The sequence below is a fragment of the Hemibagrus wyckioides genome, linkage group LG17 (genome assembly GCF_019097595.1).
Source record: "Hemibagrus wyckioides isolate EC202008001 linkage group LG17, SWU_Hwy_1.0, whole genome shotgun sequence".
Classification (NCBI taxonomy): domain Eukaryota; kingdom Metazoa; phylum Chordata; class Actinopteri; order Siluriformes; family Bagridae; genus Hemibagrus; species Hemibagrus wyckioides.
In genome coordinates, this window is record NC_080726.1 from 20,624,014 (window position 1) to 20,649,343 (window position 25,330).

Sequence of the window (25,330 nt, forward strand, 5' to 3'; positions counted from 1 at the left end):
GTTATCTAGGCAAGTGTCAATCTGGAGGAAAAATACCACCAATACAAAACACCATTCTTTTCAACTGCAGAAAAACGTATACAGCTGCTCCAACCTGCTAAACCTTACAGTCCGGTGTTCAGTAAACTGTCAATAGAGAGCTCAGAGGAACTGTTTAAATGTGGTGCTGAAATTCCCATAACCATTAACTACTATATTGTTGGCGAAACTACTGAAAGTTTCAGTATTGATATTATGTATATGGTAAGTACATGCAGCAAGATTATATTGTATGTTTACAAATGCAAGCCTTCTGTATTAACTTCATTCCAGCAGTTTAAACTGAAATGCACCTGACAGTGATGAACAAATATTTTGGCTTTCTGGTCCAGGTCTTATCTAAAGGAGCCATAGTCCACCATGGTTTTGAGAAAGTCGAAGTGAAAGACTCTACAGCTTTGAGAAACGGGAAAATCTCATTCAAATTGTCAGTTGTTGCTGAGCTGGCTCCTGTAGTGCAGGTTCTGGCATATTCTGCCCTGCCCAGTGAAAATCTTGTTGTTGCAAGGAAGAATTTTGATGTGGAAAAATGTTTTAAAAATCAGGTACTACTGACTTAATCAGATTTTATCTTACTTTTCATATATATATATATATATATATATATATATATATATATATGTATATATATATATTATTCTCTGGTTACAGTCAATTACTGTAATGGATTATTTTGAGTTCTGATCTGATTTCTGCCTGAGATGATGAAGCTGAATATACTTAAACATTTTGTTATGGAATGGACTCCAGGTTTCGCTACAGTTCTCTCCCTCTAAGGCAGTTCCTGGAGAGAAGAACACTCTCGAGCTCTCAGCTCATCCTGGTTCATTGTGTGGCCTCAGTGTTGTAGACCAGAGTGTGTTCATCTTGGATTCTGAGAACCGTCTAAACACAAATAAGGTTAAGATTTACTTAATCTTCTGCACTAACATTTTTTTAAACCTGTTTTAAATTCTAGCTCAGTCTATTACTGCTAAAACTAAGTACCAAGTGAATTAAATTCATTCTAGCTTTTATTCCTGTATAACCCTAAATCCACCATCCTAACATTTGTATTAGTTTCCTTAAAATATACACAAATTGTCAGGAGTATCTGTTGTGATGGAAAGTAGGTTACTCAGGTTACTGTTTGTGTGGAGATTCACATGTTCTGACTGTGTCTTTGGTGTGTTATGGAGTGGTGATTGTATGACATCATCAATGGCTGCAGTGACAGGAAATGTTATTGTCTGTTCACAGACACACAGTTACATACAGAGCCAACATTTGAATTATCCCCTCTTCATGGCTAGGGGTTAGTGTTTTAATACCTGTATAATCTGTAGGTTAGATTAAATTACATTCAACCTTATTGTCATTGCACATGGGTACAAGGCAACAAAATGCAGTTAGAATCTAACCGGAAGAGCAAAGCAGTAATGAAATAGAAAGCTATGTGCAGATATACAGACAATATATATATTGTTGGGATATATTAGGCAGCAAGTGAACAAAGTTGTGTATTAGAATCAGGAAAAATGCACAAAAGATTTGAGCGAATTTGACAAGGGCCAAATTGTGATGGCTAGACAACTGGATCAGAGCATCTCCAAAACTGCAGCTCTTGTGGAGTGTTCCCAGTCAGCAGTGGTCAGTATCTATCAAAAGCGGTCCAAGGAACAGTGGTGAACCAGCAACAGTGTCATGGGTGGCCAGGGCTTATTGGTGCATGTGGGGAGTGAAGGCTATTAGGTCAGTGTAGTTTATGATGTCATTATAGACACTAATTCCTTGCTGTCACAAGCTGACAGATGTAATGGCAGATCTGTGACAGTGTGAGAGTCCCCAAGTGGCTCTGTCCACAGCTGTTTCCTGGTCACAGGCTGTCCACACAGATCCATCCACAGCATCAGTGAGCACCACCAAGCGACAAGATTCCGACCAAGGGTAGAGGCAGTGGTCATAATGGAGCTTAGGAGTGGGGTGTATAGCTCGACAGAGAAGGACAGAGAAAGAAAGAGAAAGATATTAAATATGCTTCTGATCATATGATGTATAAAGACAATGTAGATTATGTGTAAAGTGCAGGACTAGCTATGATAGCCAAAAGGGAGCCAGAAGGTGACAGAAGGTGAAGGCTTCCCGGGACATAAAGTGTCCATCCACTTCACAGTCAGTGTTATGACCTTTTTTTAAAGATGCTCTAGGGGTGAAAGGAGTAACATTAAAATTGTGGTGAATCTGTGGTGAATGTCACAAGGACATTTATGGACGTAACAGTCAGCAAACCTGAGCGACTTGTGAGGGTGGTAAGATGACAGCATCCAAACATCCCAGTACACCAAACACTCTATGCCCATGAACCTTCCAGATCTGCTCCTTTACCTAAGAAAACTATACATTAAAAGCTTGACTAAAAAAATGTGTTTTCAGCCTAGACTTAAACATTAAGACTGTGTCTGAATCGCAAACAATAATTGGAAGGCTGTTCCACAACTGTGGGGCTTTGAAAGAAAAAGCTCTGCCCTCTGCTGTAGCCTTTGCTACTTGAGGTATTACCAAATAACCAGCACCCATTGATCGAAATAGGCATGGCGGATCATAAAAGACTAAAAGATCACTGAGGTACTGTGGCGTGAGACCATTTAGTGCTTTATAGGTCAGTAACAGGATTTTATAATCAATGCGAAGTTTGACTGGGAGCCAGTGTAGTGTGGATAAGATAGGAGTGATGCGTTCATATGGTTCTTCTGGTTAGGACTCTAGCTGCTGCTTTCTGGACTAACTGGAGCTTTGTTTATGCTCCTACTGCAACATCCAGACAGTAAGGCATTAAAATAATCCAATCTAGAGGTAACAAAAGCATGAACTAGTTTTTCTGCATCATAAAGTGACATCATATTTCTTATCTTGGCAATATTTCTGAGATGAAAGAAGGCTACCCTAGTGATATTATCTACGTGAGCTTCAAACAAATGACCAGGGTCAATAATCACACCAAGATCTTTTACTGCTGGACAAGATGAAACAGAAAGACCATCCACCGTTACTCTGTAATCAGAAAGCTGCATGTGGTCCTAGTACAAGCACCTCTGTCTTGTCAGAGTTAAGCAGGAGGAAGTTAGTGACCATCCAATGTCTAATGTCCTTTACACATTCTTAATAAGCTGGTGTCTCTCATCTGACTTGACTGAAACATATAGCTGTGTGTCATCAGCATAACAGTGGAAGCTAATACCATGTTTACGAATAATTGCACCAAGATGTAGCATATATAGGGAGAAAAGTAGTGGGCCTAAAACAGAACCTTGTGCAACACCGAATATAACCTTGGTATGCATAGAGAAGTCACCATCTAGATCTACAAACTGATAACGGTCAGTCAAATAAGACCTGAGCCAGGAGAGGGCTGTTCCTTTAACACCAACAACATGTTCTAGCCTATCAAGTACAATACTGTGGTCAATGGTGTCAAAAGCTGCACTAAGATCAAGTAACACCAGTATGGAGACACAACCCTGATCAGAAGCCAGTCATTGACCACTTTAACCAGTGCTGTCTTTTCTAGTATCTTGGAGATAAAGGGCAGGTTTGATATTGGTCTATAGTTAGACAGCTGACAGGGGTCGAGGTCAGGTTTTTTAATCAGGGGTTTGATAACTGCTAACTTAAAACATTTACGCACATAGCCATTTAGCCAAGTCATTGCTGCTGCATATAGATGGTGTGTGCTTTTCTATAGTTGTTTTACTCCTAGTTAGTTTTGCTATAGTACTAAATAAAAATTTAGGATTGTTTTTATTACCTTCGATTGGGGCAGAGAGATACACTGATCTAGCAGTACTAAGAGAATTTTTGTAGCTCAAAAGGCTTTCCTTCCACGCTAACCAAAATACTGCCAATTTAGTTTGACGCCATTTACGTTCTAGTTTCCTAGCTGATTGTTTTAAAGCTTGTGTGTGTTCGTTGTCCCAGGGTGCTAGTTTCTTCTCTTTAATTGTTTTCTTTTTAAGTGGGGCTACAGTGTATAGAGTGTTGCAAAACATTGACTCCAGGTAATCAGTCACCTGTTCAAGTTCTGTGGAGTCAGACAGCGAACCAATCATGCATGATAATTCTGGGAGTCTGTTGGTAAATCTCTCTGCGGAAGAGAGACTATGTTTTCTATATTTAAACTGAATGTTAGAATAAGATCCAGAGTGTGACCTCCATTATGAGTGGGTCCTATTACATTCTGATTAACACCTACTGAATCTAAGATGGATACAACTGCTGTTCTCAGAGGGTCTTCTTACTTATCAAAATGAATGTTGAAGTCTACTATTAATGCTTTGTCTAAAGAAATAACAAGGTTTGAAATAAAATCTCCAAATTCACTGAGGAATTCAGAATATGGCCTTGGGGGTCTGTAAATAATTATTTCCACAATTAGTGGAAACGGCTCTGTGAACTTATTTTTTGTGGCTACATAAGTTAGGTTAGTATAAAGAACTTCAAATGTTTTGAATTGATGTTTGGTTTTTTGTGTGGTGTCTAGCTTATTATCATGAATAACTGCAACACTTCCTCCCCTGCCTTTTAGACCTGGTTGATGTATATAGCTATAACCAGGCAGACAAGCTTCATTTAATGCTACATACTCGTTTTGTTTAATCCATGTTTTTGTTAAACATAGAACACTAAACTCTTGATCAGTAATCAGTTCATTAATAATTAGTGCTTTAATTGAAAGAGATCTTGTATTTAACAGTCCTAGCTTCAGATCAAAAGTGCTGATTGTGCGCTCACTATGACCTAGTTTTATGTTAATCATGTTACTAAAACAAATTTTCTGATTTCTGTTAAAACATTTTTGTTTGGCTCGGGGAACAGACACCGTCTCAATGTTATGAACCCTGAGTGACGACTCATTGCAGCTAGCAGACGATCGTATTAACCTGCTTGTCTGCTCCCTGGCCCTGGCCCTGGATTGTCACCGATTAACTAGATCTGCTCTAAGACTGTGTGCTATGCTGCAAGAAATGAGAGCAGCACCTTCCCGAGTGGGATGGACACCGTCCCGTCCTAACAGTCCAGCCTTGCCCTCAAAAGAGCTCCAATTGTCTATGAAGCCCACATTGTTTTTGGAGCATCATTTGGACATCCAGCAGTTCAGCGACCAAAACCTGCTGTAAGCTACATCGCCACGCCACATTGGGATGGGGCCAGAGCATATTACTGCATCGGACATCGTCTTTGCTAATTTACACACCTGTACAATATTACTCTTGGTAACCTCGGATTGACGAAGGCATATATCATTAGCTCCTACATGGAAGACTTTCTTTGAGAACCTGTGCTTGCCTAGGACCCTAAGATTACCTGCTATGTCTGGTGCCCTGGCTCACGGAATAAACCTAACCTGTGCTGCTGGAGCACCTAAAGGCCTAGCTAATTTCACCCCAAGAATTTGAAAATGAAAATAGTCATTTACAGGCAGTAAGTGCTTCAAACACAGGAATTGACGTCAACTTAACCACAAATCAAGAGTCTAGAAATGCGACGGGGAATGTTTGGGTGCCTGCAACATCATCCAGCATGACCAGTTTGGCAGTGGGTCGGTGATGGTCTGGGGAGATATATACTTGGAAAATTGCACAGAAATCCATGTGCTAGGCACTGGTACGCTTACTACTGTTAGGCACCTTGTCAGACTTTAGGCTGGTGCAGTGGACCCTGAGTTCCTCCTGGTGCATGACAGTGTGTAGGAAGTTTCTGGATGACAAAAGCATTAATGCAACTGATTGGCCCTCATATCCAATAAACAAATTATGAGTTGTAATGAAATTCATGTAAGTTGGATCAGTCTGTAATTTGAAATTTTTACTTTGATTTTCAGTGTCATTTTAAATCCAGCCCTGAATAGGTTGATGATGTTGATCCAATGTGTGATTTAAGTCTAATTTTAATCTAATTTTATTGCACAGTGTACATCTTGGATAGGATGACAGTCCACCACAGGGCACTATGCACACATTTGCAATATCATTCACACTAAGGAGCGCCATATTTTTAGGGTGGGAATAAACCAGAGAACCCAGAGGTAGCCATGTAAAATCTGAGAGCATGCAGAACTCCACACAGAGAGCAACCCAAACCCAAATTCCAACTAATGAACATGGCGCTATGTTCAGCTCAGCTGTGTTAACACTATGCTGCCTCAGAACCAAGCAAATTACTAGTAAAGGGAATTTAGGAAGAAAATTATATATATGTAGATAGATAATAATAATAATAATAGAGTTTGTTGCTATTTCTTGCATAAAACTTTTTTTTTTTTAAGGTCACAAAGTATTTTTTGTCTGTGTTTTGAGACATACTGTATATGATATCTAATAATCAGTGAAATATGTCTTTCATAGATATTTAAATTGTTGCCTGTGACATCTATGTCAGATTATCCCTTCGTGGTTGAAGACTGGCATCTTATATCTCAACATGTATGTACTGGCCATGCTTACAATACATTAAAGATACCTTGGCAGGATTTAAATAGTAACAATAGTAATGTATACAATCACTATTCATTGTATATAAAGTTAAAGCATATAAGTTTTTAAATCTCTTCTGTTAATGTAATGTACATACAAAGGTCACAAAGTACTAATAGTACTAGTAGTGTATGACTAATGTAATGTTAAACTATATCTCCCATAGAGATCACGCTATTCGATTGCTGTTAGGCCTCGAAGGCCACAGGGTGCAGAGGTTGACTGTGTTTACAGTACAATAAAGGTAAAAGACAGATTGGTGGTCAAATGTAATAAGTGCTTGTGTAAATATGTGTGTAAAAATGTTATTACAGTACACAACAAATACCTACAGATCAGGAATTAGCACTTACAGGATGTGGCTTTACATTCATTTTGTCTGTTGCATGTAGCTTTACCTGCTTCAGAGGTGAGACATGCACACACACAACAGTGTATCTCATTAATTTTTAAAGTTTTTTGTTATTAGTTATATTAGACATACATATTGGAGTCAGTCAGATAGATAACTTTACTTGCATGTTATTTAAATTTATTTGCATAGAAACTAATTAGTTGTCTATGCAATTTTTGAAATTTACTACACTAATTATGACTTATTTTAACCCAACAGGGAGTGGGGATGAAGATGATAACAAATTTGGCTGGGAGAAAAACTCACTGTTCGAAACACAAACTACTGAAAGATTATCTCGCTCACTCTATTCGTACATCCTGGCCTTTTTCCATCTTATACAAAATTATAATATATATATATATATATATATATATATTACAGCTAAATGCATAAATGATATCCTCAATATTTCTAACTTTTAAAATAGGTTAATCTATTAAGTGTACTAATGACTTTTTTTGATCATTTTCAAAGACAGGATCGGGGTCCTCATTAATGTTGGTTCTAAGCTTAAAGAGGTGTCAGTAGATTATGAACCCAGTGAGACAGTCCGCAAATTCTTCCCAGAAACATGGATTTGGCAACTGTCTGAAGTGGGGTCAGTATATCAGCTTGTTGCATAATGTTGATTATTTATAGGCTGTAGAGGAATATGAACGTAGATGGAGTATTTATCTCACATTGAAAGCATGCCTGAAAGTGCCGTGGTAGATATATATATATATATATATATATATATATATATATATATATATATATATATATATATATATATATACACTATATTGCCAAAAGTATTCGCTCACCCATCCAACCATCAAATAATCAGAATCAGGTGTTCCAATCACTTCCATGGCCACAGGTGTATAAAATCAAGCACCTAGGCATGCAGACTGTTTTTACAAACATTTGTGAAAGAATGGGTCGCTCTCAGGAGCTCAGTGAATTCCAGCGTGGAACTGTGATAGGATGCCACCTGTGCAACAAATCCAGTCGTGAAATTTCCTCGCTCCTAAATATTCCACAGTCAACTGTCAGCTGTATTATAAGAACGTGGAAGTGTTTGGGAACGACAGCAACTCAGCCACGAAGTGGTAGGCCACGTAAACTGACGGAGCGGGGTCAGCGGATGCTGAGGCGCATAGTGCGAAGAGGTCGCCAACTTTCTGCAGAGTCAATCGCTACAGACCTCCAAACTTCATGTGGCCTTCAGATTAGCTCAAGAACAGTGCGCAGAGAGCTTCATGGAATGGGTTTCCATGGCCGAGCAGCTGCATCCAAGCCATACATCACCAAGTGCAATGCAAAGCGTCGGATGCAGTGGTGTAAAGCACGCCGCCACTGGACTCTAGAGCAGTGGAGACATGTTCTCTGGAGTGACGAATCGCGCTTCTCCATCTGGCAATCTGATGGACGAGTCTGGGTTTGGCGGTTGCCAGGAGAACGGTACTTGTCTGACTGCATTGTGCCAAGTGTAAAGTTTGGTGGAGGGGGGATTATGGTGTGGGGTTGTTTTTCAGGAGCTGGGCTTGGCCCCTTAGTTCCAGTGAAAGGAACTCTGAATGCTTCAGCATACCAAGACATTTTGGACAATTCCATGCTCCCAACTTTGTGGGAACAGTTTGGAGCTGGCCCCTTCCTCTTCCAACATGACTGTGCACCAGTGACCAAAGCAAGGTCCATAAAGACATGGATGACAGAGTCTGGTGTGGATGAACTTGACTGGCCTGCACAGAGTCCTGACCTCAACCCGATAGAACACCTTTGGGATGAATTAGAGCGGAGACTGAGAGCCAGGCCTTCTCGTCCAACATCAGTGTGTGACCTCACAAATGCGCTTCTGGAAGAATGGTCAAAAATTCCCATAAACACACTCCTAAACCTTGTGGACAGCCTTCCCAGAAGAGTTGAAGCTGTTATAGCTGCAAAGGGTGGACGAAGTCATATTGAACCCTATGGATTAGGAAAGGGATGTCACTTAAGTTCATATGCGAGTCAAGGCAGGTGAGCGAATACTTTTGGCAATATAGTGTATATATATATATATATATATATATATATATATATGAAAGAAGCTACCTGAGTGTCAGGTTTTAGCTGTTCATGGTTTGCATGAACAGCTTGCAAAAAATATTTATAGAGCATCCATATCATTCACTTAGACTGCACTGTACAGAGGGCATCATATTATTCACATCATCTTTAAATGATGATTCTCTATCTTTATTTAAAAGAAAATTATACAGACATCATAATGAGACAGATCCCAATTTTACACACAGCAGCACTGCCTCCTGGCTTCATAACTGACTCTGATATTTCTGGAATGGAACAAAACCAAATCTGCTAAAAGATGGTGAAAGCCAAGTGATTTTTATTGTTTACTGGAGCTTCCAGGTTATAGTGGAAGGGTTTGCTGTAACATGGGCATCAGAAAAACAAAGGCAGGATGCAAGTGCATTAGATCAACATGTTTATTAGGCCCACATCAAATATTTATAGTCAAAGTCAAAAGATAGACTTGGATAATCCATATTTAAACTCAGAAAGACAAGCATGGGTCAAGACTAACCAAGAAGTCAAAACAAACAGACGAATCGTGAATAAATACAAAAGAAGTGAGAACAATTATGACACTTTAGAGCAAGAGCATGTCTAGAGATGCCGTCTTGTGAGCCTCAGACTTATGATTGGTTGGAAAAGAGAAGTATGTAATGTGCTAATCACCAAAGGAAAAAGAGCAAATGAAAAAAAAATTCAGAATAGACAATGCCCACTTGCAGTGGAAATTGAATTACAAAAGCTGATATGAATGCTTTGAACACTAAACAGATTCCTGTAATGGTCACACCTCTCTAATTTGCTTGCAGTTTAATGTATTGGGGATCCAACAGTAGAATAGTATTAACAAATGTTTTAATTGGCATGTTTCTACACAACATTTGTGGTTTATGAGTTTACATTGTTTTGTTTTCCAATTCAAGGGACTCTGGATCAGTACAGCTTCCTGTCACTGTTCCTGACACCATCACCACTTGGGAGACAGAGGCATTCTGCGTATCCTCTAAGGGTCTGGGTCTGGCTCCTCCTGTTCAGCTCACTGTGTTTCAGCCCTTCTTCCTGGAGCTCTCGTTGCCCTACTCCATTATCCGGGGAGAGGTTTTTGAGCTGAAGGCCACTGTCTTCAATTATCTTTCCAAATGCATTATGGTACTGAAAGACTAAGATTTCATTTTCACAAATATTGTGACATTTGAGATGAACAGTAAATGAATCACCTGTGCCTCACTGACAGGTTAAAGTGACCCCAGCCCCTTCCTCAGATTACACTCTGGAACCATCTTCTGAGGGCGAATATTCATCCTGCCTGTGTGCAAATGGAAGAAAGACCTTCAAGTGGACTTTAATTCCATCTGTCCTTGGTTAGACTTCAAACCTTTTTGGCTGAGACATGTGTTTGATGTTCATTATATATTTATTGCTTTATATTTTTGAGAATTGATGAGTTTGTTATCATGCTACAGGAGTCGTGAATGTGACCGTGAGTGCTGAGGCAGAACAATCCCAGACTGTGTGTGATAATGAGATTGTAAGTGTTCCAGAGAGAGGCCGTATTGACACGGTTACACGAAGCCTCATAGTACAGGTCAGTGTCTCAAAAATAAGTGTAACCTTAAATTGTAAAACTGTTCCTTATCATGCTATAATCTAATAAAATTATTTCCCCTGTAGGCTGAAGGAACTGAAAAGATGAAGAGCCTGAGCTGGTTATTTTGTCCTGATGGTTAGACTGGCAAATATTTTTGCAGTTGATTCATATCTGATTGTTTTACGCAAACATGTTTGTTAACGTTATTTTCTACTCCCTGATAAAGATGGTGATGCCTTTTATTTTACTTCTAGGCACCAGTGTTTCAGAAGAGCTGGAGCTGATTCTTCCTGAGGATGTAATAGAGGGATCAATGCGAGCTTCTGTTTCAGTTCTTGGTAAGACAAAAAACATTATGGTGTTTTCAACAAAAATGGTAAAAAGACTCTCAAGCAGAGGCTTGAACAAAGAGATTGCAGTCAGTTGTTGGTTATCTAACAAACACATAAACTCCCATCTGACTTTGGGAAAAAACAGATGCACTGAGAGATTATAGCATCTTTCATCTCTACCTCATGGCCCTTTTTACAGGCTCCACAAGACAAAATTGTGCACCTTCACCCATGGCATTCAGAAAAACCAAGCTGAAACAAGCAAACCAACAAATTCTGCTCAAGCTTTTTGGTTCTGTGTCTGTTGCTGTTGATGCTATTACAGGTGGCTACTCAGGCTAGAAAGTAATTGACTGGCATGGCTTGGCATGATGACTTAGTAGTTGCCTTACACCTCCAGGGTGGGAAATTCGGTTCCCGCCTCCATGCTGTGTGCACAGAGTTTGCATGCACTCCCTGTGGTTCAGATGTTTCCTCCAGGTACTATGGTTTCTTTCCCCTGTCCACTGTGTCCCCTCCTTGTGCCCTGAGTCCCCAGGATTCAGCAGATTTACATTTAACTTGTTGAATGTTGATTTATTTTGTGTTGACTATGCAAATACTCATGAAATGTGTAATCATACACCGATTAGACATTCTGACCACATGCCTAATATTGTGTTGGTCCCCCTTTTCCTGCCAAAACAGCCTTGACCCATGAACACCCCACAAGAGCTGCAGTTTTGGAGATGGTCTGATCTAGTGGTCTAGCCATCACAATCTGGCCCTTGTCAAACTTGCTCAAATCCTTACGCTTGTCCATTTTTCCTGCTTCTAACACATCAACTTTAAGGACATGACCTCCATGCCATGATGAGGAGATAATCAGTGTTATTCATGTCACCTGTCAGTGGTCATAATGTTATGGCTGATCAGTGTATATCTCAACATATAACTGTGTGTAGTTTTATGAAATTAACTACAATGCAAATCAAAGCTAAAAATGCAAGGTAACAGGATTCCAAATTAAACATATGGGTAGTGGACATAAGTAGCCATGATAACAATACTAAGCACATATTGTAACATATTGTACAACTACTGTAATTACTGGGACATTCCTAGTCAGCATTCTGTTGTCCTGCTGTTTGATATGAATAAGAATTAGCGCTGTGGAGTTTTAGTGTATGGTTAAACTATATGTTTTTGTCAGCAATATGATTTAGCTAAACGGATACAGAATATTTTTGTGTTTATTTGTAGGAGACATACTTGGCCATGCATTACAAAATCTGGATGGACTGCTAAAGATGCCATATGGCTGTGGAGAACAAAACATCGCTATCCTTGCCCCCAATATCTACATTCTTCAGTATCTAGAGAACACCGAGCAGCTCACCTCAGATATCCGTGAGAGGGCTACTGGTTTTCTAAAGAGTGGTCAGTGAGATTATATTTGTCTTTATAATCTTTAAAGGTCAATATTAGCCATTATGAATATACACTGAACAAAATTACGCCACACTTTTGTTTTTGCCCCCATTTTTCATGAGCTGAACTCAAAGATCTAAGACTATTTCTATGTACACAAAAGGCCTATTTCTCTCAAATATTGTTCACAAATCTGTCTAAATCTGTGTTAGTGAGCACTTCTCCTTCGCCGAGGTAATCCATCCACCACACAGGCTTGGCATATCAAGATGCTGATTAGACACCATGATTATTGCACAGGTGTGCCTTAGGCTGGCCACAATAAAAGGCCACTCTAAAATGTGCAGTTTTACTGTATTGGGCAGTCCGGGGGGGGGGTCCGAAAACTAGTCAGTATCTGGTGTGACCACCATTTGCCTCACGCAGTGCAACACATCTCCTTCGCATAGAGTTGATCAGGTTGTTGATTGTGGCCTGTGAAATGTTGGTCCACTCCTCTTCAATGGCTGTGCGAAGTTGCTGGATATTGGCAGGAACTGGAACATGCTGTCGTATATGCCGATCCAGAGCATCCCAAACATGCTCAATGGGTGACATGTCCAGTGAGTATGCTGGCCATGCAAGAACTGGGATGTTTTCAGCTTCCAGGAATTGTGTACAGATCCTTGCAACATGGGGCCGTGCATTATCATGCTGCAACATGAGGTGATGGTCGTGGATGAATGGCACAACAATGGGCCTCAGGATCTCGTCACGGTATCTCTGTGCATTCAAAATGCCATCAATAAAATGCACCTGTGTTCATTGTCCATAACATACGCCTGCCCATACCATAACCCCATCGCCACCACGGGCCACTCGATCCACAACATCAGCAAACCGCTCACCCACACGACGCCATACACACTGTCTGCCCTGTACAGTGAAAACCGGGATTCATCTGTGAAGTGAACACCTCTCCAAAGTGCCAGATGCCATCAAATGTGAGCATTTGCCCACTCAAGTCGGTTACGACGACGAACTGCAGTCAGGTCGAGACCCCGATGAGGACGACGAGCATGCAGATGAGCTTCCCTGAGACGGTTTCTGACAGTTTTGCATAAATTCTTTGGTTATGCAAACCGATTGTTGCAGCAGCTGTCCGGGTGGCTGGTCTCAGACGATCTTGGAGGTAAAGATGCTGGATGTGGAGGTCCTGGGCTGGTGTGGTTACATGTGGTCTGTGGTCGTGAGGCCGGTTGGATGTACTGCCAAATTCCCTGAAACGCCTTTGGAGACGGCTTATGGTAGACAAATGAACATTCAATTCACGGGCAACAGTGGACATTCCTGCAGTCATCATGCCAATTGCACACTCCCTCAAAACTTGCGACATCTGTGGAATTGTGCTGTGTGATAAAACTGGACATTTTAGAGTAGCCTAAGGCACACCTGTGCAATAATCATGGTGTCTAATCAGCATCTTGATATGCCAAGCCTGTGTGGTGGATGGATTACCTCGGCGAAGGAGAAGTGCTCACTAACACAGATTTAGACAGATTTGTGAACAATATTTGAGAGAAATAGGCCTTTTGTGTACACAGAAATAGTCTTAGATCTTTGAGTTCAGCTCATGAAAAATGGGGGCAAAAACAAAAGTGTTCCGTATATAATTTTGTTCAGTATATTTTTATGAAGTAATCAGAATCAGTAATTTGTCTTTACACAGGATACCAGAGGCAGCTAAACTATAAACATTTTAGTGGTGGATATAGCACATTTGGTAGGGGAGAGGAGAACACATGGTAAGAATTTCTTAAAGCAAACACTAGACAACAGGTAATGTTAATGACAAGCGATTATCAACTCTTCATAAGTACTCTCATTATCTTTTTAATATCTTTCTGGTATGTACAAAATGTTTTTGGATATAAAAATAAATCTCCACTTCCAGGTTAACTGTTTTTGTCTTGAGGACTTTTGGCAAAGCACAACGTTACATCTTTATTGATCCAGAAAACATTAAAAGTACAAAGGAATGGCTCATAGGTATGCAGAGGTCAAATGGCTGTTTTATACAACAGGGAAATCTGTTTAATAATAGAATGAAGGTATGTCTTGTATTTGGGGTGTCCATACTGCAGAACACATTTCTGAATAAATTGACTGAATTTCTATTGCATGTATTACAGGGTGGTGTGAATGATGAAGTGACCATTACTGCTTACATCACTGCATCATTGCTTGATTTAGGCATTACAGTGCAGGTAAGAGCTTGAGACATGACAAAGCAAATATATTTGTATATATAGTAAAATGCATTTTTTTCTACACAGTGTGTACTAGACAGTGTGTGTTTTCATTGCAGGATCCCGTTGTGAATAAAGGGCTGTTGTGCCTAAAATCTTCTATTTCTAATCTGAAGAACACCTACACCACTGCACTGTTGGCCTACACTTTCAGTTTGGCTGTAGACAAAGAAATTCGAGAGCGACTGCTAAAAGAGCTGGATAATGTCTCCATTCGAGAAGGTATTGAGTTAATCAGTGTATATTTATAAATTTTATTAGTTGCAAATATAACATTTATCATTGATAGTATTTGGAGAAAGAAGTATTACACTTTCATTGAGAACTCTGGAGACTTTCCAAAACTGCATTCTATAACTGACTAGGATGCCTAAATAACACTATTGGCATATTGACATAATACAGTATAATAATATGCTGTTTTGGTCAAAGCAAATAATCATCTGGTGCTGTTATGGTTGTAACATCCAGTGGCTCAATTCAAACGTTACTGGAAAAATGTGGAAACTTACATGTACATTGTGAAACAAATCTAAATAAACCATCTTACATTCATCACTCCACGTGATATGACTTTCAAGATAGTTTGGAAAATAGTAAATGCAAGAAGCTCAATCTCTGATTAATCCAGTTTTAATGAAACATTCATTTAAATGCTGATGTTTATTTTTTTGCAAACTGTGAACAACAGGCATAATTTAGAGCAGTAAAGTGTGATTTATCATTATGACTAATCTAAACACACCTGTTTTAGATGGTCATCTCCACTGGTCTCAGTCAGAATTCGATGACTCTGACAATGATGACAATGAAGGCTCATTGTCAGTGGAAATCAGCTCATACGTGCTGCTAGCTGTTCTCACTTCAGATCAACTCACTGCTGCTGATTTGGGCTATGCTAATAGGATAGTCAGCTGGCTGGTGAAGCAGCAAAATCCCTATGGAGGTTTTTCATCCACCCAGGTACTTGATTCATCTGCAGCCCTTCCTTTAGCCTCTTTTGCATTTAGCCATTATGATGATAAATCAATGTATGTTTATTTTTTCAATTAGGACACAGTGGTGGCTCTCCATGCTCTGGCTCTGTATTCCACTAAAGTGTTCAGCTCAGAAGGCTCTAGCACAGTAACTGTAAAGTCAGCAGATGGAGACAGTCACAAATTTGATGTGAACCAGAACAACAAGTTACTGTACCAAGAAAGATTATTGCAGGATGTTCCTGGCAAATTCAGCATTGATGTGAAGGGCTCCACCTGCGTGTCAGTGCAGGTCAGTGCATCTACAGTGCCTTGCAAGAATATTCATTCCCCTTGAACTTTTCCACATTTTGTCACATCACAACCACAAACGTAAAAGTACAGTCAAACCTCGCTAAACGAGCACCTACCATAACAAATTATTAGCATAACGAGCAAAACAAATTGTAAAAAAATGACTCCCTTACGAGCGACATTTCGCATAACGAGTGACAATGAGACAACATGACGCGGCTTCTTGGCAATCAGTCTGTTTAGCACTCATTCCGCCATTGTCTTAGTGTCACTTGTGATCGTACATTTTTTTTGTGGAAAGTTTAATAACACTTGCAAGAATGTTCCCGAAAAAAAAGCCACAAAAAGACAGCAATAAGAGAAGAAAAATCACCATAGAAGTGAAACGTGAAATCATTGAGAAGCGAGAACGAGGTGTGAGCGTAGCTGATCTAGCACGCACATACAATCGGTCTACATCGACGATTTGCCCTATCCTCAAGAACAAGGACAAGATTAAGGAGATAGACGCTTCGAAGGGAGTGACAAGAATATCCACACAATGGCCACGTATTCCCGACGATGTTGAAAGGTTGCTTCTCATGTGAATCAACGAGAAGCAAATGCAAGGTCACACTATTAATGAGAACATCATTTGTGAGAAGGTGAAAATGATTTTCGCCGACCTTGTTAAGAAGACACCAGGATCATCAACGGACAAAGAAGAAGCATTCAAGGCTTCAATCCATGAGCCTTTAAGAAGTGTAAAGTCCAGAAGAGCAGGCTAAATATGATGTGGAGATCCAACAACAAGGCTTGGGTGACACGTGACCTTTTTACTAATTGGATCAATGAAGTGTTTGGTCCTTCTGTGAAAAAATATTTGCTTGAGATAAATCTGCCACTCCATGTCTTGCTTGTTATGGACAATGCTCCTGCCCATCCTCCAGACCTAAATGATGATCTCCTTGAAGAATTTAAATTCATCAAGATCCAGTTCCTGCCTCCCAACACCACTCCTTTACTCCAGCCCATGGATCAGCAGGTCATTTCAAACTTTAAAAAGCTCTACACTAAAATGCTCTTCGAGCATTGTTTTGAGGTGACTGAAGGGACCAATCTCACTCTCAGAGAGTTTTGGAAAGACCACTTCCACATCGTTGCCTGCCTCAAGATGATCGACAAGGCATGGGAGGGGGTCACCAAGAGAACCCTTATGTCTGCTTGGAAGAAGCTTTGGCCGGACAGCGTTGTCGAACGCAACTTTGAGGGGTTTGAGCCAGTGCCTGTGGAGAGTGTAGTCGACGAGATTGTGTCTTTGGCCAAGACCATGGGGCTGGAGGTGGATAAAAGCAACATCGATGAGCTTGTGGAAGAGCATAGCCAGGAGCTGACCACTGAAGAGCTTATGGAGCTGCATTCTGTTCCACAGCAAGAAGCTGTGGAGGAGATTTTGTCAGGGGAGGAGGAGATAACAGCCTCAGCAGAGCAACAACCTTCCAGCGCAATAAGGAAGATGCTGAAAGCATGGGAAACTGTTGCATCGTACATTGAGAAGCATCACCCAAATTTAATGATTTAATGATAATGCTGTCTCGCATTTTTGCCAAATTTTGAAGCGTAGGCAAAAACAAATGTCTCTAGACAGCTTTCTAGAAAAATAGGATGCTAAAGAAACTGCCAGTAGTACAAGTGCTTCTAAAAGATTTAAAGCTAATTGTTTCGTTTAACGAGTGTTTCGCATTACAAGAGTCAGGAACAAATTATGCTTGTTAAGCAAGGTTCCACTGTATATTATTGGGAATGGGAACCAACACAAAGTGGCACATAATTCTGAAGGGAAAGGATAGTGATAAATGGTTTTTTGGATAAACTTTTTTACAATTAAAAATCTGAAAAGTGTTGTATGCATTTGTATTCAGCCCCCTTTACTCTGATGCCCTAACTAAAATCCAGTGGAACCAATTTCCTTCAGAAGTCACCTGATTAGTAAATAGTCCACTTGTGTATAATCTCAGTATAAATACAGTTGTTCTGTGAAGTCCTCAGAGGTTTGTTACAAAACATTAGTGAACAAACAGCATAATAAAGCCCAAGGAACACACCAGACAGGTCAGGGATAATATTATAAAGTGATAAAGTTTAAAGCAGGGTCAGGTTTTAAACAAATATCCGAACTTTGAACATCTCATGGAGCACTGTTTAATCCATCAACTGAAAATGGAAAGACTATGGCACAACTACAAAACTACCAAGACATGGCCATCCACCTAAACAGACAGGCTGGGCTAGGAGAGCATTAATCAAAGAAGCAGCCAAGAGGCCCATGGTAACTCTGGAGGAGCTGCAGAGATCCACAGGACAACTATTAGTCGTGAACTTCACAAATTTGGCCTTTATGGAAGAGTGTCAAGAAGAAATCCATTTTTGAAAGAAAGATATAAGAAGTCCGGTTTGCAGTTTGCCACAAGCCATGTGGGGGATACAGCAAGCATGTGGAAGAAGGTGCTCTGGTCAGATGAGACCAAAATTGAACTTTTTGGCCTAAATCCAAAACGCTATATGTGATGGAAAACTAACACTGCGCATCACCCTGAACACACCATCCCCACTGTGAAACATGGTGGTGGCAGCATCATGTTGTGGGGATGCTTTTCTTTAGCAGGGACAGGGAAGCTGGTCAGAGTTGATGGGAAGATGGATTAAGCCAAATACAGGGCAATCTTAGAAGAAAACCTGTTAGAGTCTGCAAAAGACTTGAGACTGGGGCAGAGGTTCACTTTTCAGCAGGACAATGATACTAAACATACAGCCAGAGCTACAATGGAATGGTTTAGATCAAAGCATATTCATTTGTTAGCCCAGTCAAAGTCCAGTCGTAAATCCAATTGAGATGTGGCAAGGATTGAACATTGCTGTTCACAGACACTCTCCATCCAATCTGACTGAGCTTCAGCTATTTTGCAAAGAAGAATGGGCAAACATTCACTCTCCAGATGTGCAAAGCTGGTAGAGACATACCCCAAAAGACTTGCAGCTGTAATTGCAGCAAAAGGTGGTTCTACAAAGTATTGACCCAGGGGGGCTGAATACAAATGCACACCATACTTCTCAGATATTTATTTGTAAAACATTATGAAAACCATTTATCATTTTCCTTCCACTTCACAGTTATGTGCCACTTTGTTTTGGTCTATCATATAAAATCCCAATAAAATACATTTACGTTTGTGGCTTCTTGTCTTGAACTATCTTGGGCTATATTAATAGTCAAGACTTAAGTCCAAATGTTGCATCAATATTTATGCAGGTAATGTTGTATTGAGCGTTTGTCTCAGCACATGAACAAACAGATTTTCTAGGATCCCCACCAAGCTTATCCATCCTTTCTGCATGTACAGTGCATTTGGAAAGTATTCACAGTGCTTCACTTTTTCCAAATTTGTTACATTACAGCCTTATTACAAAATTGATTAAATTCATTATTTTCCTCAAAATTCTACAAACAATACCCAATAATGACAATGTGAAAGAAGTTTGTTTGAAATCTTTGCAAATTTATTAAAAATAAAAAAATGGAAAAATCACATGTACACAAGTACCATAAGTACACAGCCTTTGCTATGACACTCAAAATTGAGCTCATGTGCATCCTGTTTCCCCTGATTATCCTTGAGATGTTTCTTCAACTTGATTGGAGTCCACCTGGGGTAAATTCAGTTGATTGGACATGATTTGGAAAGGCACACACCTGTTTATATAAGGTCCCACAAACCAAGCCATGAAGTCCAAGGAATTGAATGTAGACCTCTGAGACAGGATTGTATCGATACACAGAACTGGCAAAGGGTACAGAAAACATTCTGCAGCATTGAAGGTCCCACTGAGCACAGTGGCCTTCATCATCCATAAATGGAAGAATTTTGGAACCACCAGACTCTTCCTAGAGCGTGCTGCCTGGCCAAATTGAGCGATCCGGGAGAAGGACGTTAGTCAGCGAGGTGACCAAGAACCCGATGGTCACTCTGAAAGAGCTCCAGCATTTCTCTGCAGAGAGAGGAGAACCTTCCAGAAAAATAACCATCTCTGCAGCATTCCACCAATCAGGCCTGTATGGTAGATACAGAATGGAAGCCACTCCTCAGAAAAAGCACATGACAGCCTGCCTGGAGTTTGTTAAAATGCACCTAGAGGACTCTCAGACCATGAGAAATAAAATTCTCTGATCTAATGCAACAAAAACTCAACTCTTGGTTCTGAATGGCAAGCATCAGGTCTGGAGGAAACCAGTCACCGCTCATTACCTGGTCAATATCATCCCTACAGTGAAGCATGGTGGTGGCAGCATCATGCTGTGGGGGTGTTTTTCAGCGGCAGGACCTGGGAGACTAGTCAGGATCAAGGAAAAGATGAATGCAGCAATGTAGAGAGAGATCCTTGATGAAAACCTGCTCCAGAGCACTCTGGACCCCAGACTGGGGTGACGGTTTATCTTCCAACAAGACAATGACCCTAAGCACACAACCAAGATAACAAAGGAGTGGCTATGGGACAACTCTGTGAATGTCCTTGACTGGCCCAGCCAGAGCCCAGATTTGAGAGATCTGAAAATGGCTGTGCACCGATGCTCCCCATCCAAACTGATGGAGCTTGAGATGTCCTGCAAAGAAGATTGGGATAAAATGCCTAAAAAATAGGTGTGCCAAGCTTGTAGCATCATACTCAAAAAGACTTGAGGCTGTAATTGGTGCCAAAGGTGCTTCAACAAAGTATTGAGCAAAGGCTGTGAATACTTATGTACATGTGATTTTCTTCGTTTTTGTTTTTAATAAATTTGGAAAGATTTCAAACAAATTCACATTGTCATTATGGGGTATTGTTTGTAGAATTTTGAGGAAAATAATGAATTTAATCCATTTAGAAATAAGGCTGTAACATAAAATGTGGAAAAAGTAAAGTGCTGCGAATACTTTCCGGATACACTGTAGCAATTCCTCTGGTTGAGGAAAGAGGTTGCCAGATTTTTCTGGAGTAGAAGCATCTGAGATGGGGTTTTTCAGTAGCATCTAGACTGTTGCCTTTAAACACAAGCAGGTTAAAGGAGTGGTCTATAAACTTTAAGCACCCCCCAAAAAAATCATGAATATAAAATGGCAACTAAAAGTAATTGCTTTTTTTGTAGCTGTCCAAATGCAACACAAAAGCATGAGGCAAATTAAACATACATTTATAAATCAAGATAATAGATAAAAGAAAAAAGATTGGAAACACTAATTGCAAGTTTAATCAGAGTTTAGTATAACTATTACCAATATATTACTGCACAAATTGTTTTAGTTGTAATTATCATGTTTGTTTTATTACAAGGCTTCAATCCTCATTATCTTTCCAATTAATAAACTACCCCTAGAAAATCCTGTTATTTTACATTTTTTGTATAATGCTCTGCGACCCACACAATTTCATACAGATGAGACAGTTCAACTTAGTTGTATTTATTTTCTGATAAGTGAAATTCAAAATATTTTAATGACAATGCCTAATAGAAATAACATCATTCATATAACATAATATAAATAGTTATAAGAAGCATAAAAATTTAAAGTTAACCTGATCTGTGCTGTCCCAATTTACAAATACACATGAACTCAACCTATACAGTACGTCCTAGATACTGGCTTTAAATATCATCCCAAAAAAGATAAATTCAGTTTCAGAATAGCATATATCTAGTGTATACCTATATACTCACCTGTTGACTGCTTCATAGTTACACTTTTTTTAATCCCCCACCTGCAGGCAGCACTTTTCTACAATGTTCCAACACCTTCTGAAATCAGTACACTGAGCATCATGGCTACAACTGAGGGAAACTGCAAAAAATCATTTGGAGAAACTCTCTTCCTCAAGTTCACCGTCACGTAAGAATAAATACATGATGAATCCTTGACAACCAAGAAGAAAACTGGTGAACGAATTACTCAAGAGGATTACTTGCTGCTAATACCTGAGATATGTAAAGAATTGTCTAAAACCTACATAGGAGACAGTATTTGGTTTAAAATCATTAAATAGAATGATTAATGACTCAATACCCTCTTAAAATACTTTACTCTGCAGTGACGATAGAAATTATACTTTATTTGGTATCATCAGTGCTATAAATACTCCTGAATTATTTGAGTATGTTTTTGTTTCAGATATTCTGGGACACTTACCAGCACTAACATGATCATAGTGGACATAAAACTCTTATCAGGGTTCACAGCAGATCCTGGTGAAGTAAGGAGTCATACTGTTGATAAAAATCTGTAATATGTCTGGTTAGTAGAGTTTTGAAGAAATGGTGGAATGATTCTTACTTATTTTGTAGCTGAAAAAAGGCATTTTGGTGGAACGAGTTGATTCCAAAGATGACCATATTATCATGTATATCAAAGAGGTGAGAGTTTATTAATCCCTTTCATTAACGCCCTACACTAGACAAAAACAGATATGATGGAGTGTGAGTGCAAAATGATGTCTTTTTGTGTCTCCAACAGCTCCAGAGGAATATTCCTATCAACTATAAGCTACACATTAAGCAGGCGCTTCCTGTCAAGAATCTAAAGCCAGCGGTGATAAAAGTTTATGACTACTACCAAACAAGTAAGATTTTCTAGGATTGCATTATATAAGCAGTTACTGTAACTGTACTGCTTTCATTTACTGATTTTGAATATATTTTACTCAGGTGTCCAGGCTGAGACGGAGTACACCTATCCCTGTGTGTAGGGTTTCACATTTGTATTTGAAGCTGCAGAAAACCCTGCTGTATACTGTCTTTTTGTTTGCTTAATAATTCAAATTTTATATTGGTGATTAAAAAAATGAATATCTTATGTTATCTACATAAGGCACAGGTATAACTGTAACATTCTCTTAAATGTACTGGTTGTTAAGACTTTAATACTGCTATAGTTTTTATGAAACTGGTTCCAGTAAATCAAAGGCCTTCACTGAATACGTGACTCATGAATATCTATGGAAGTATAATAGTGCCAAAATTCCTGAAAGCAAAATAGCATATTGAATCACATGAACTGAATAAAAACTTGTCACAAAAAAGAAGTTTGATTTTTGCTGCTTTGAATGAAAAAATCCTTACAGCATTTACAGCATTTTATCTTCATTATTTTTCAACCTCACAAATTCAGGTTGAAAAAATTCAAGTATTAAAATGCAGGTTGAAAAAATTCAAGTACTAAAATTCAGGTTAAAAAAATTCAGGTATTAAAATTCAGGTTGAAAAAATTCAGGCATTAATATTCACGTCGACAAATTCAGGTCGAAAAATTCAGGTCTTCACATCCGGGCTATTACAGGAAGAGCAATGGATCTCCTGAAATCGAGAGACTCTGCCTTCAGATCGGGGGACAGGGCGGCCTTAAAAACAGCAAGGGCCAAACTGTCCCGAGCCATCAGAGAGGCGAAGCGTGCACACGCCCAGAGAATCCACGGCCACTTCCAGAACAGCAGAGACTCCTGGCGCATGTGGCAAGGCATTCAGGCGATCACCAACTACAGGACAACTTCACCTGCCTGTGACAGTGACGCCTCCCTTCCAGATGCGCTGAACGACTTCTACGCTCGGTTTGAGGCACAGAACAACACAACAGCGAGGAAGACCATCCCTCCTCCTAATGACCCAGTGCTTTGTCTCACCACGGCTGACGTGAAGAGAACTCTATGCAGAGTTAACCCACGGAAGTCCGCTGGACCAGACAACATTCCTGGCAGAGTTCTCAGGGAGTGTGCGGAGCAGCTAGCAGATGTCTTCACTGACATCTTCAACATCTCGCTGAGCAGCTCCATCATCCCTACGTGCCTCAAGACAACGACCATCGTCCCTGTGCCAAAGAAGTCCACGGTTTCCTGCCTCAATGACTACCGTCCCGTTGCACTCACACCAATCGTGATGAAATGCTTCGAGAGGCTCGTCATGAGGCACATCAAGTCACAGCTACCACCCTTGCTGGACCCCTTGCAGTTTGCGTATCGTCCTAACCGTTCCACGGAAGACGCCATCACCACAACCCTCCATCTGGCCCTCACACACCTGGACTGCAAAGACTCCTACGTTCGAATGCTGTTCATAGATTTCAGTTCAGCATTCAACACAATCATCCCTCAGCAGCTGATTAAGAAGCTGAGTCTCCTGGGCCTGAACACCTCTCTCTGCAACTGGATCCTGGATTTCCTGACTGGGAGACCCCAGTCAGTCCGGATCGGGAGCAGTATCTCCAGCACCACCACACTGAGCACTGGAGCACCTCAGGGCTGTGTGCTCAGTCCATTGCTGTTCACTCTGCTGACTCATGACTGTGCAGCAATGCACAGCTCCAACCACATCGTCAAGTTCGCTGATGACACGACCGTGGTGGGTCTCATCAGCAAGAACGACGAGTCAGCATACAGAGAGGAGGTGCAACATCTAACAGCCTGGTGCAGAGCCAACAACCTCTCCCTGAACGTCGACAAGACCAAAGAGATGGTTGTTGACTTCAGGAGAGCACAGTGTGACCATTCTCCGCTGTCCATCGATGGCTCCTCTGTGGAGATCGTCAAGAGCATCAAATTCCTTGGTGTCCATCTGGGGGAGAACTTCACCTGGTCACTCAACACCAGCTCCATCACCAAGAAAGCCCAGCAGCGCCTCTACTTCCTGAGGAGGCTGAGTAAAGCCCATCTCCCTCCCCCCATCCTGACTGTGTTCTACAGAGGGACCATCGAGAGCGTCCTGAGCAGCTGCATCACTGCCTGGTTTGGGAACTGCACCGTCTCAGATCGCAAGACCCTTCAGCGGATAGTGAAGACAGCTGAGAAGATCATCGGAGTCTCTCTCCCCTCTATCACAGACATTTACACCGCACGCTGCATCCGCAAAGCCATCAGCATTGTGGCTGACCCCACACACCCCTCACACACACTCTTCACCCTCCTGCCATCTGGAAAGAGGTACCGGAGCATTCGGGCCCTCACAACCAGACTGTGTAACAGTTTCTTTCCTCAAGCCATTAGGCTCCTCAACACCCGGGACTGAACTGTTCTACACTCTCACACACACTCTCACTCAGGACTGAACTGTTCTACACTCTCTCACACACACACACACTCCCACTCAGGAATGAACTGTATACTAACTCTCTGTCTCTCTCACACACAGATACACACACTCTCTCTTGACTGTGTGGACGCACACACACACACATAATTTATACTGTTCATTACTTACTGCACTACCTCTACCTGTCATCCGCTGCTAGAGTTATATTTATGTTTATTCTATTTGCACTACCTCAACCGCTGCTGTGTATTTTTGCACAATATTTTTGCGCAATACTTTTTTTTCTACATCATTTCACTTTATCTATTTTATTTCACTTACATTCCAGTACACGTTCTTTTATTTCCTTT

The 25,330-nt window shown here is 40.4% G+C and overlaps 1 protein-coding gene across 5 annotated transcripts in view; it reads left to right on the top strand.

The window, feature by feature from the left end:
- LOC131367838 (alpha-2-macroglobulin-like) overlaps positions 1-22,937 on the top strand; it is a 60,270-nt gene extending 37,333 nt beyond the window's left edge. For 2 of the 5 annotated variants that reach the window (XM_058413403.1, XM_058413401.1), the window contains exons 14-37: positions 10-243; positions 372-584; positions 790-939; positions 6,420-6,497; positions 6,715-6,792; positions 7,162-7,255; positions 7,420-7,543; positions 9,930-10,155; positions 10,241-10,367; positions 10,470-10,591; positions 10,678-10,729; positions 10,849-10,932; positions 12,169-12,345; positions 14,045-14,120; positions 14,270-14,426; positions 14,508-14,582; positions 14,684-14,846; positions 15,379-15,587; positions 15,678-15,893; positions 21,674-21,795; positions 22,075-22,156; positions 22,248-22,316; positions 22,417-22,522; positions 22,608-22,936. In XM_058413403.1, coding sequence (XP_058269386.1) covers positions 10-243; positions 372-584; positions 790-939; positions 6,420-6,497; positions 6,715-6,792; positions 7,162-7,255; positions 7,420-7,543; positions 9,930-10,155; positions 10,241-10,367; positions 10,470-10,591; positions 10,678-10,729; positions 10,849-10,932; positions 12,169-12,345; positions 14,045-14,120; positions 14,270-14,426; positions 14,508-14,582; positions 14,684-14,846; positions 15,379-15,587; positions 15,678-15,893; positions 21,674-21,795; positions 22,075-22,156; positions 22,248-22,316; positions 22,417-22,522; positions 22,608-22,648 — 3,075 coding nt within the window. In that variant the 3' untranslated portion in view covers positions 22,649-22,936. Of the gene's footprint in view, positions 1-9; positions 244-371; positions 585-789; positions 940-6,419; positions 6,498-6,714; positions 6,793-7,161; positions 7,256-7,419; positions 7,544-9,929; positions 10,156-10,240; positions 10,368-10,469; positions 10,592-10,677; positions 10,730-10,848; positions 10,933-12,168; positions 12,346-14,044; positions 14,121-14,269; positions 14,427-14,507; positions 14,583-14,683; positions 14,847-15,378; positions 15,588-15,677; positions 15,894-21,673; positions 21,796-22,074; positions 22,157-22,247; positions 22,317-22,416; positions 22,523-22,607 lie in introns of all 5 variants that reach the window. The other 3 variants (XM_058413399.1, XM_058413400.1, XM_058413398.1) reach the window with 3 other exon arrangements.
- The last annotated feature ends 2,393 nt before the right edge of the window (positions 22,938-25,330 follow it).